The 12,511-nt window shown below is 39.4% G+C and overlaps 1 protein-coding gene across 7 annotated transcripts in view; it reads left to right on the forward strand.

Annotated features, from left to right (window-relative positions):
• The window catches only part of NBEA (neurobeachin), an 831,523-nt gene that overhangs the window by 182,307 nt on the left and 636,705 nt on the right, over positions 1-12,511 (forward strand). For all 7 annotated transcript variants that reach the window (XM_039530859.1, XM_039530876.1, XM_039530902.1 and 4 more), the window contains exon 7: positions 7,349-7,468. In XM_039530859.1, the coding sequence (XP_039386793.1) occupies positions 7,349-7,468 (120 nt within the window). The remainder of the gene's footprint in view (positions 1-7,348; positions 7,469-12,511) is intronic.

Raw genomic sequence — 12,511 nt, forward strand, 5'->3', positions numbered from 1 at the left:
AAGTATTTCACTTTTGTGTCAAGCCATTGGAGTTGGGTTTGTAAGTGGAATTTGGAAGAGAATGACCAATTTTGTTTTTCAGTTTGCACCCTGGTTATTACTTAAACAAGGTATCTATATTTAACCTTTTTAAATGTTTCCTTCTAAACTAATCCTTCCAGTAGGGTTGCCAACCCTCCATGATTGTCCTGGAGTCTCCAGGACTTAAAGATGAATCTTTCATTAAAGATTGTCATGTGATGAAACCTCCAGGAATATGTCCAACCAAAATTGGCAACCCTACCTTCCAGTCCCTTATCATTCTTGTTACTTGTCTCTGAACTGTCTTCAGTTCTTCAGTTTCTTTTAGATAAAGAGGGGCATAGAAAGGACCACATTATTCCAGGTGTTGCTGTGTCGGAGTTCTCTGGAGATCAGAGGACTATTGCTTCTGTGGTTTGCAATATTAGCTCTGTGTATGCAGCCAGCCCAAAATTTGATAATATAAACATCTAATTCAATGCAAAATATTGCACTAATGTAAAATTATAATTGCACAGTTAAAATCATACAAGTCAAAAAAATGGAGAAGTAAATCTTCTGAACTCTGTTGCACATGCTTTGTTGTATGTTGCAGCAGGAGAGACCCCCCCCCAAAAGCAAATACTGTATGTACCTGTATTGCATTTTAGAGGTAGGCATATTTGGGCTGCCCCACCCACAGGGCAGCCACTTATAGCAAGACACTGGGGCTGCCAGCCCAAGGCAGCTGGAGCCAGCCAGCACTGCAGGAGCGGTGCTGGGGTCTGCACTGCTTTCACCCCTCATGCTGTTTTTACACCCCCCTCCTGCCGCTGGGAGGAGGACCCGCTGTTTTCTCACAGACACACCCACCTCTCTGCTGGGAGTGGGCAAGCTTGCAAACTCATGCTGGGGCTGGGTAGGGAGCTCAGCTGCTGATGAGGCCTGGCCTAGCCTGGCTTTTCAGCCGCTGGATCTGGAGCCCGAACTGAACTTGTTCAGAGTTACAAATGTTTCAGAGTTACAACCTCCATTCCCAAGGTGTCCATATCTCTGAGGTTCTAGTGTATATGCAATGTGGCTTAATTTAGCTCTTGGAACCAAAGAGGATGGATCTAGACTGTTCTCCTTGGTTCCAGATGACAGAACAAGGAGTAATGGTCTCAAGTTGCAGTCTATGATTCTGTGAACCCTTACTACTGCTTTTCTTGAGGTATAAGATTAACTGTGTAATACTATTTTGTATTAAATATAACTCTTTATGCTAAAGTTCTTGAAAGAAACGTTCTTTAAAAGAAAAAATGTCCATGCTCAATAATGTTAACATTTAAATTGTCCCTACTGGAGTTTGTTTGCATACATACTTTTCTTAGACAGAGAAGGGGAGCAGCACTGCTGTTGTACGACCAGGAGATATTTTTCTGCAAATTGTGGTGTTTCCTTGTGAGCCCATAGGTTTATTGTGATGGCTGTATCTTCACAACAGAAAAAGTTGGAACATATATTTTAAATGAAAGCTTTGTTTTGAAGCTATAATAGAATGCAGTACAGTTTTCGGGGACACTCGCCAAATTATAGGATTTACTGGTTTTGATTTTTTTATTATGTGTTTGTAATTTTATCCTGTTCCTGATTTTACGGTAGTGTGGTCAAAACATTTTTCACTCTGTTTAAGACCTTTTCAGTTTCCCTCATGCAGATTGTCCTAGCAATATCCCCGAACCCTGCAGAACTCAGCTCAGGTATAGTAGGAGTCTGAGTGGGTCTGCAAAGCTATGTTGAAACAAGAACTGGTGTTAAGTCACAGAGGGGCAATTCTAATTAGTCTGCTAAATGTTAACAGCTGTCCACTGATGTGTGCTTAGTTTTCACTTGCCTATAACTTATTTAAAATCTTTCTCTTTCATGCAAGGAAATAAATTGCACTAATCCTCATTGAGGACTTATTTTTGTTGTAAAGAGGGGGAGAAAACCCAACAAAATCAGCATGTGGCTAGAATTTTGTTTGGAATGGTTTTTTCTTTCCTTGCCAAAATGAATATCCGCTGAACACATTTTGCTTAAACTTTTTTTTTGTTTGAATTAACAAAATCACCTTGAGCAGAGCAAGAGACAGAATGGAAAACTTGTTTGCAATTTTTTTTATAAACTCAAGTGATTTTAATACATACGGTTGCACAGTCTTTTCCATAGCAGGAGTTATCACCACTCACTCTAGAATCCACAATGGCTGCTCTGTAATACTTGATCTATTTAATTTATTATATGTCTACATTTGCTGCTCTAGTGGAATATTAGTGCTTCCAATAGATGTATAAGAAAAATGGTTAAATGTGGCCCATAAATAGTATTACTAAAATTCCATCAATTTTAGGATTATATATCAAATGCTTCAGTTGGCAAGTGTAAGCAGGGCATTCAGCATGTAATTGATTTTAAACTTAATATTTCTTCGTTTCCAAATAAGCCTTTTTCTTCAAAAGAATTCTAGTTGTGACGTACAACTATATGTTCGGAATCAGGACACCTACCACTTAAATGCATCCACTTACGAGAGAGGAAAGAATGTAACCGTCCACAGCAACATTACAGTTTAGAACAGAAAATGAATGATGATTTTATATTAAAAAGAAAGAAACTTTCTTCTTTAAACTGTACGGGGGAATTAAGCTATGCAGAAGGTTAATACCAAGTTGAAAATTGGCCAGGATGTGTAGCATTTATTATCCCATCTCTTATATACAGTGCCATTGGATGTTTAATGGGCACAATTGATCAGGCCTGCACATTTATATTTTATTCAAAAGCCTGTACCACTTAGCTCATTAAGATAAATGTGAAATAATCCAAACTTGTCTCTGCAGCCTGAAGGGGGCATTTTTTTTTTCATGTTTGTTCTTTTTTTTTTTTTTCCCAAGAAGGAAAAAGCTTAAAGAACAATATGGGAACTGCTGCCTGTGACATTTTAGACTGTATCCATGAGTACTAGCTTGTGGAGCGTGAGACGCCTAGGACTGAATTTTTTCATACTTAGAAGCATACATTAAAAAACGTAGACAAAACTTTCACCGCTCAAATAAGAGTTTAAGATATAGATAAATTAGACACGGTAGGCACTTCTAAATTAGACAACTTTTGAAAGTCCTCCTTGAAACACATTCAGAAACTTATGACAACTTAAAATTATCGTATTTGTTTTTGTATGATCAGAAATTGAATATTAACACATCTTGCAAACACTGATCATCATTCACTACAGTTTGTAGTTACGTGGACATGGAGGCAGAGGTGAGACATTTAATGAAGAGTAACCCCTCCAGTCAGTTAAGCATTGTTTTATACTTTGAGAAAGAATTCTATCTAAATTTCCTATTTGGGTAAGGATGTTTAACTACAACAAACGGGATCGGGATGTGGGGAGACAGGTCACACTTCACCCATGAAGCTTCCACCCTGCTCCCCCATTGTCTTAGAGAAAGCAGGACTTAATAAAAGCCACTTGTTGAGTTCAAACAGATATAAAAGGGGAGGGTGCAGGGGGAACATTTTTTTTCTCTGTATTTTTTTAATGTCAATAGTATCAACTAGCTTCTGGAATTTTAAAATTAACTATTGATGTCCATAAAAATACTAGACTCAAACCATTTACTTCATAATATGTATACTATTTTGTCTTCACGGTCTGGTATTTGGATGCCTTGTAGGCATCCTATAAATTGATTAAATTATAATACTGTTTCTGGATTGTAGATATTTACTGTAGTTATTGGTCTGTAGCCAAGTCTGAAAAAGACCCTAATTTAAATGATCATAAGGAAATTTGGCAGAGGCTTAGAGATGCAATTAGACGAGACACATTAGAATTACTTATGTAGGATATTAAAAGGTTATCTTTAGAGTTGAGACACTGACTCACTCAGGGGAAAGTCATCCACTGGATATTATGTAAATCAAAACGTAAGCAGCTGGTGTGAAGATCCACTGAAAACCATGAAATCGGGTCAACCTAGAAAAGCCCATACTGCATGGATACATAATGTAATTGTTCTGAAGTCTGCTCAGTAATAAAATTTTCTTAACTTTATACTAATATTTTCAGCTTTATCATTCTAGGTCACTTTTCAAGGGTTGATCTAAAAAAAATGAACATATTTCTCCATATTGATCAAGTATCATAAAATAGTTTTTCAAGATTGTAACTAGAAAGGAAGTAAACTTTGAGTTGTCTGGAATTAGAAAAAACTGCATATCTACATCAGTAGAGAGAATCTTGGATAGTCATATCCTCAAGAATAGGAACATTTAAGGAACTTTTCAGTGTAGGGTTTGTCTTCATTACAGTGCTAACCTGAGGTATAACATAAGTGTTGCCTCTAACCTGATTCCTGTCCACACATCAAAACGTCTGGTTAAAGTGGTGCTTTAACTTTGAGCTAGCTGGCCTGTCACAAGGTGTTGGTTGAAGTTCAAATGCTATTGATTCTTAGGCTAGTTATGAAGTAGGGATACAACTACTTTGTGCAGCTCGAATGTTTTGCAGTGTGATCATTCTCACTTGAACTAAGCTAATTCAAGAGGAGTTAGCTGAAGTGTAGATAACTTGAGTTAATTCTTCAATGAAGATATGCCCTTAGATACAGGATATATGAACACCAGAGTTTTGGACTTACCGATCAACTGGACACCCTCTGAACCAGAAGTAATTGGGCAGCAGCGGAGATGCACGAATGCACACACCCACACACATGCATGCAAATACTTTACTGCCTTGGAGATTTAACCCTGGGGCTCAGGACGTCAGCCCAGGGGGAAGGGAGGGTTAGGACTGCAGCCTCAGGGTGAAGAGGTGTGGGGGGGTGTCAGGGCTTCTGACTCTTGGGAGCACCATGGCTCAGGGCTTTAGATCTGGAGGCAGCGCTGGGGCTCGGGGATTCAGCCCTGTGGCTTTGTTCACAGCTTCTCAGCCCTGTAGGGGGCTCGGGGTTTTAGCTATGACGGGAACACTAGTTTCAGCCACAGCGGTCCCTCCCGTAGCTAAAGCCCTGAGCCCCGCACCCCACCCCAGATCAAAATGCCTGAGCCCTGGTACTCCTGACGGTCAGAAGCCCTGACCACACCTGTGGCTGCAGCCCCAACCCCCTCTCCCCAGTGGCTGAAGTCCATAATGTCTCATTCGGAGTTACGGACATTTCAGAGTTACGGACAACCTCCATTCCTGAGGTGACTGTGACTCTGAGGTTCTACTGTACTAACAGTAGTTATCCTGCCCTTGACAAGTTTTTTTTTCATTCTGAAACCTTTTGCTAACCAGGCTAAACCTCATGGGATACATATCTTATTTTTAGGGTCTTACCAAATTCATGGCCATGAAAAACATGTCACAGACCATGAAATTAGATCTCCCCTGTGAAATCTAGCTGTTGGGAGGTGAGGGAGGGGCAGGGCTGGGGGTGTCAGCCAGGGTCTCCTTCGTTTCGCCAGGCTGGGGAGGGATGGGACTTCCTCTTCTCCTGCACGGCTGCTCTTGGGGGGAGATCAGACCCACCTCCGGGTACCTCCCCGGCTGCAGGAAGCTCTGTGGCTGCTACCAGCTCTAAAGGCTCCCAGCGGCACAGGGGAGATCAGACCCAGATTCAGGAAGCTCTGCAGCTCTGAAGGCAGCACAAAAGTGAGGGTGGTAATCCCCCAACCTCCTTACATTAGCTTTGTGACCCCCATGATCCCCTTTTGGGTCGGGACTCCCACAGTTACAACACTGAAATTTCAGATGTAAACATCTGAAAACGTGAAATTGACCAATTTTAAAACACTCTGGCCATGAAATTGATCACAATGGACCGCGAATTTGGTAGAGCCCCACTTATTTTCATGTGGATCTAAGGGATACAGTGCTTAAACGTTCCTCGAGCATACCATTTTATTCATAAAAGGTAGTGTGGAGGATTATCCCTGAACAAGAGCTATCAGCGAAGACAAGTAATCTTGATAGTTAACACCCGTAAGCTCAATCAATGGCACTTGATAGAAATACAAAACATTGTTCTAAATAAGATGGGATCACTTAATACAGTAGTGGAAGATTTGTTCCTGAAACATCAGAATCCTGGCACTAATACCGTGTATGAAGTGAGCTGATGAAGGGTAAAAAAAAACACTTCCTTCACAGCTAGTGATGAACCATTTGTAGCCACCCCACAGTAGGTGAAGTTAAAGCCAACGTTTGCAAAATAAGCAGTAATTTTAGAAAAAAAAACACAACAACAACAACTTCAGTATGGATTGACCTTTGGTATCACAGAACTGCTTGATCTCTCTTCTAGTGAATGCTTACCCATTTAGTGAATACATTTTTAATCCAGGTCAATCTGGAGAAGACATGTAATAGTTCCCAAAACATGAAGTGTTACTTTCAAGACAGGCCAACTCTAACCAATTGACTGTTATCTGTATCTGCATTGTTAAAACAAATAAGCAAACAAAAAAGTTGACCAGGTGATCAGTTGCAAACTGAAGAGTTGAAGCTTTAAATGCTATTCCAGATGTCTGGTTTTATGTTTATTCTGAAGGACAGCTTTAGATGATTTTTAAATGTGTATACTAAAACTTGTTTACCGTGGAGACTCAGGTATGAATTGCTGAGTAACTTCTGTAATTGCTCCTCCTTTAGGCTGACAGATATAAAAAAATAATTGTTAATGGATAATTATCACTGAATGGTGGGCTGTTTCCAGTAATGTTCCACAGAGATTGATTCTAGTTCCAGTGCTATTCAATATTTTCTTCGGTGATCTGGAAGATAAAATCACTTCTGATAAAAAAAAAAAAAAATAAAAAAAATTAGTGGATGACTACACACACATTAGCCAAGTGGTTAGTAATTCTGAGAACAGGGTAGTCACACAGAGTAATCAGAATCACCTGCGAGGTGGGGCCAATTCAGACTATGTTTTTAATACAATATTCAACATGATATGCTTTATTATTAAATGGTCTTTAGACATGCAGATCTTATAAAAATAAAAGGGTATTATAGCTAAGTTTAAAACATAATTTTCTATCTGAACTTCCTTGTTCATGTTTTGTGTGCAGAACAAAAGTTAGTTAAATTGTACTTGAAAAAAACACATCTATATAGTGATTATATGTACAATTTTTGGACCGGATTCTGCAAAGAGATTCCAGTGGCCAGGTACTCAAATGTGAAGTCTTACTGATTTAAAATGACTCTCTTTGGGGATGCAAGGATTCCTACTCCTACATTACTTTACAGGATTGGAGTCAAACATGATATGTTGATTGTTAGCATTTAATAATGTTGTATAACAATATCTTTTCAAATTATTTTTAGTGGTACATGATCAGCATTGTGCACATCTACAATCGTTGGAGAAACAGTGAAATTCGGTGTTACGTTAATGGTCAACTGGTATCCTATGGTGATATGGCTTGGCATGTTAACACAAACGATGTAAGAGATTTTTCCTTTCCTTTTCTTTAGTGACTGTTTGCTATCCTCTCAAGTGCATGCATAGGACCATAATTCATTTGTACATTCCTATTTGGTTAAAAAATAGGATTGTATAAATAACAGGCATGTTTATTTCCTTAATTTTTTTTTAATTTCTTAAAAAGAAAAAAAAATCAAGAATTGGGTTCTACTAGAGTTATTCCTTTTTTAGTTATATATTTTAATAGAACATCATCTCTCTGGGGTTAGATGTATTTCTAATCTTTATTAGTATATAAGCTCTTATGTTGAGACTATTTTGAAGAGAGATGACTATGAAATTCACAAACTTCAATGTGTTTTCAGATTATAGAAGATATTTTAATGTATTATAATATATACAGACCCTGGATAACACAATGGATTGGAAATTCTTTTTTTACCTGTGGGACATTAATTTTATAATATAGGTTTTCCCTGAAATAGCTAAAATTCAATTTAAACATTATATCTGAGTGACAGAAAATGTTGAGTCTAATTCAACCAAGTTACCACACATGTCTCATAATAAAAATTAGTTCACTTGTGTTGCATATCTGGAGTTCTTATACTGTGTTCAGTCCAGATTGAAACATTTCAAATCAATTTTAAAGATTAAATATCCCCAGTTCAGAGGTGGAAAATGGAGGCAAAGAGAAATTAAATTACATGCCTTAGTCATGTTATAATGTGTGTAGCAGGTCCAGGAACTTGGATCTTTGTAGTCTGAATTCTGTTTCTTAATAACAAGATTGTCTGTCTTTCATGCCTCATATCAGTTGGCTTGATGTTAATTAAGTGCCAATTGTGGCACCACAGTTAAACATGTTGAGTTTTTTGTGTTAAAGCAGGGATTCAATCTTTTTGTTGTGTATGTAAGATGCAACATATTCTCCACAAAATTACAGCACTACTTTTTGGTTGCTGAATGAAATGAATGAGAATTCATAAATAAATCTGTTGTTTGTTTTGAGTTAAGATCAATTTTAAAACAGGTCCTTTAAATAATATAGCAACATGTTTCATCCCCATCTCAATGGGAGGTGTGGGTGATTGGACTGCCTCCATGAGACACAGCATGTGGAAGTGAAGTGGAGGTGGGAGTGTATGCTTGGTGAAGCAGCAGCCAGGCCCCTTCTCCTCCTGATGTCCTCCACCTCTTATTGGCTGGGCTGTTTGGCTCTCATGCGCCCCTTCACCTCATCCTGATCTATTTAAACTCATCATGGGGTTTTCAAACGCCTCTTGCTGTTTTCAGCAGTCCCTTCCTCATTCCCCTTAGTTGTAGAACAAGAGCTGTGTTCTTCAGGAAGCTGCGGTCTGACTCACTGCCTGTTTGGTCCATTGGGCCAAATTGGCCCAGTTCTGCTGATATTTTTTTGACTTCCTCAGAAAGTCATGGAGGCACGGTTGGGTTGAAAGGAAATAGCCTCGATAGTTTATGATTAGGAAAAGTAAGACTGTTTGTTTGATTAGCTCATTGCAATTTGTGGCTGGTGTTCAGTATGGACAAAAACTACGAGGGCCAGCTCCCAGGGGTAAATGAAAGCTGGGATTTTGTAGGTGGACAGTGTTCCTCTAGGAAAAGGGGGTACCTGAAATATTTGTGAACTGCAGTTCCTGCTTTGATACTCTCTTCCCCCTCTTCCCATGTCTCATGGAAGGTCTATTCCAAGTTCTTGATTATATGATGGGATCTGGTGACCCCACTCTGAACCCAGTTAAATGCCAGGTATGTGAGAGTGGGGATGGGCATATAGTGATCTCTCCCATGTGGTGTTAAATTTGAGGCCTGCCACTTAATGACAGACACAGGGATGGATTTCATTTGCCTGTTTAGCCTGATTGCTTGTAGTGTAGATGTAACCTATTTGGCAATCAAAGGATGATCTTCCCCTGTTTGTGTACACATGCTTGTGCTTGCTTGATGAGAGCTTGTATGAGTATAAATAGAAGTGTAGCCATGGTAGCATGACAGTGGAGTCATGGCTGAGCTGTGCGGAGTACAAACCTACCTGAAACCAGTGGGTATGTGTTCAGCATGGCTAACCCATGCCTCCTTTGCCTCTCCCAGTGCTACCACAGCTATGCTGCTATTTATACTGACTCTCTAGCTCTCATCAAGCAAGTGCAAGTATGTGTACACAAACTGGGGAATCATGCCCCTAGCTCACAGAGTAGATGTAGCCTTTGTTAATTCATTTGAAATCTTGTGCATAGGCTACATTTGAAGACATTATTAAGATTACTAGTAATTGTTTACTGCTGTTCTTCATAATTGAAGGAATTTGCTTCAGCAGAGGCTGAGGAATAATATTCGACTAGAGAGGATTCCATGAAGAATTGCCATCTTTCAAATTTAAGACCATCTCACATTGTTCTCAGTGGGACTGAGAGAAAGCTGCCCTTAACAAAGATGGATCTTGCTTCCATACATATCTTCTCATAGAGCTCCTCTTCACCTCCTGACATAGAGGTACCAGCTTCTCTGACAGGGAGTTTGCTTTCTTTGGGAACTATTGGAGGCAGTGGCCATTTTGATAGAGGACCATTATTTTGTGTTTCTCTTAAGGTTTTCTGCCTCAGTATCTGCTGGTAAACTTTCAGCTATGAAAACTAATGGCAAAAATGACCATTAATCCTCAGTATTTCTTCAAAAAATATTAATTGCACTAGATCTATACAACAGGTAGGGCAGGAAGATTTTTTATGGGGCAGTATGTAGCATAATGTGGAGGTCAGGATTGTCCTTTGTACCGCCCCAGATTCTGTGTGAGAGAGTGACTGCCCCATTCCTGTGCAGCCTGCCCCTCAGCTTGGTCTTCCTGCTCACAGTGCAACCAGTCTGTGTCACTTCTTCAAGTTCTTTCCCCTATGCCACCACTTCCCCTTTCCCCCACCCCTCTGTCTGGCACAGTGGCTCCTTTCATATCCCACCACCTGACCTACTTTCTCCTCCCATATCCCACCACCTGACCTACTTGCTCCTACAGGGATGCCAAAGCCTTATTCATGCTCTGGCATAAGTGATATCTGACAATGTAGGAAGGATTCAGATATAAATATCTTAAGCTACCTTCACCTCCAGCAGATTTTGAGAAGGGTTTTGAACTTTGAGAAATCCACCCTTCCAACTCTTCTTGCCTATCTTTTTTTTCCTGCAAAGATCCTTCTCATCACCCACGTTGAGATAACATGCTGCTTAATCAGCAGGGGAGCAATGGTAGAAGATTCCTAGCAGCATAAAAGAATCCTCTTTCCAAATGGCAGGCAGTGCTTGTCACCTTAAATCAGCGGTTCTCAGCCTTTATCTTTCTGAGGCCCCCTCAACATGCCATAAAAACTCCACAGCCCAACTGTGCCACAACAACTGTTTTTCTGCATATGCAACCCAGGGCACAGCATTAAGGGGTAGCAAGTAGGCAGTTGCCCAGGGCCCCACGCCACAGGGGGCACTCTGAAGCTAAGTTCCTCAGGCTTCAGCTTTAGCCCATGGTACTTGGGCTTGGGGTCTCAGGCTGCAGTCCTGCGTGGTGGGGCTTTGGCTTTCTGCCCTGGGCCCCAGTGAGTCTAATACTGGTCGTGTTTGGAGGACCCCCTGAAACCTGTTTGAAGCCCCCCAGGGGGCCTCAGACCCCTGGTTGAGAACCACTGTCTTAAATAATAAAGTATTATTTTACATAGATAATTGTTCATGGATGAAAAGATACATAAAACATAAGATTTCTAGAATATATTTCCCAGTAGTGCTAAATTTTTTAAATATATGCAAAGATTTTCTTGCTCAAGATGTTCAATTCTATATAGCTCTTCTTGGCAAATGTATTAATAGTTTTTACATCATCTGCATAGATTTCAGGACATGTTACTGATTGAATGGTACAGAATTCAAATGTAAGGGGTCTTTTCAGTAAATCTGTTTTCCAGAATAGTCTTATTTCTCTTTTCTATTATTAAATCCGGCTGTGTATCTCTAATTGGATGACTCAATCAAACTTCTGTCCCTTTGATTAGAATGTAAATATAGTGCCACAGCTTTTGCTAATTGGTGATTCTCAAGTTATGTTAAAGATAGTCTTTATAGAATTTGTAAATGAAATATTCTTTCCGGAAATAAATTATTTTTCAGTCATGATTTGGAATCTTAATGCACACAAGAGGAAATATTGCTTTGTCTGCCTTTTGTATTTTTAAAAAACAAACAAGTCCCAGCAACAACCAAAACCATTGAGAAAAGGAGATAAGTTAATTGAGTTAATTTTAATAATAAGTTAATTTTAGAGGAACATGACATAGTTAGAAACCAGTTAGACTCCTTCATTTAAACACAAGCTAATAAACCCCTCCTTCCTAATTTGGTGTCAGCTTTTTGAGCAGGGTAATAAATGGCAAGTGAACATTCAAAAGGCCACTTTGAGAGTGGAGAAAGAGGGAGACCATTTAATTTGTTTTAAAAAGAACATCTTCCTTCTCACTCTGTAAATAGAATACTTAGCTCAATTAAAATAGCACTTCTTCAAGTGATAGTCTACATGCCATCCACTCATGGTATTGTGTGCCTCCTGTTGCCAGAAATCAGAACCTTTTTCCTGCTAGCTGTCCCCTGTTGGTTCTTGGATGCTCATAGAATGTCTGCCCCCAAGCCAATCCCCTGAGGGAATAAAAGGGTGGTGCAGACCAACTGCTACTCAGTTCCTTCTAATGCAGCCTTAGGCTACAGACAGAACATTTTAGCAGTCCATTATCTTTGTTTTAAACTCACTATTTAGTCTTTTGTAAATATTTGTTGTTTTAGTCAGTTAGCTTTAGATTAATTCTTTGTTAGTATTTTAGTTTTAATTAGTATTTTGAGATAGGTTTAACATTGTTAGGTACTGGCAATGGGTAATAGAACAGCTATGATGGCTCCTAAATCTCCATGTTCTAAGATATGTCTTTCATGTAGGGTTGCTATGCTGGTCAGAGACACTCAGGAAAAAAAAGTGTTTTTATTGTCTAGGGGACTGGTATATTCCTAGCAGATTA

This window comes from Mauremys reevesii, linkage group 1, assembly GCF_016161935.1.
Source record: "Mauremys reevesii isolate NIE-2019 linkage group 1, ASM1616193v1, whole genome shotgun sequence".
In the NCBI taxonomy this organism is placed as follows: domain Eukaryota; kingdom Metazoa; phylum Chordata; order Testudines; family Geoemydidae; genus Mauremys; species Mauremys reevesii.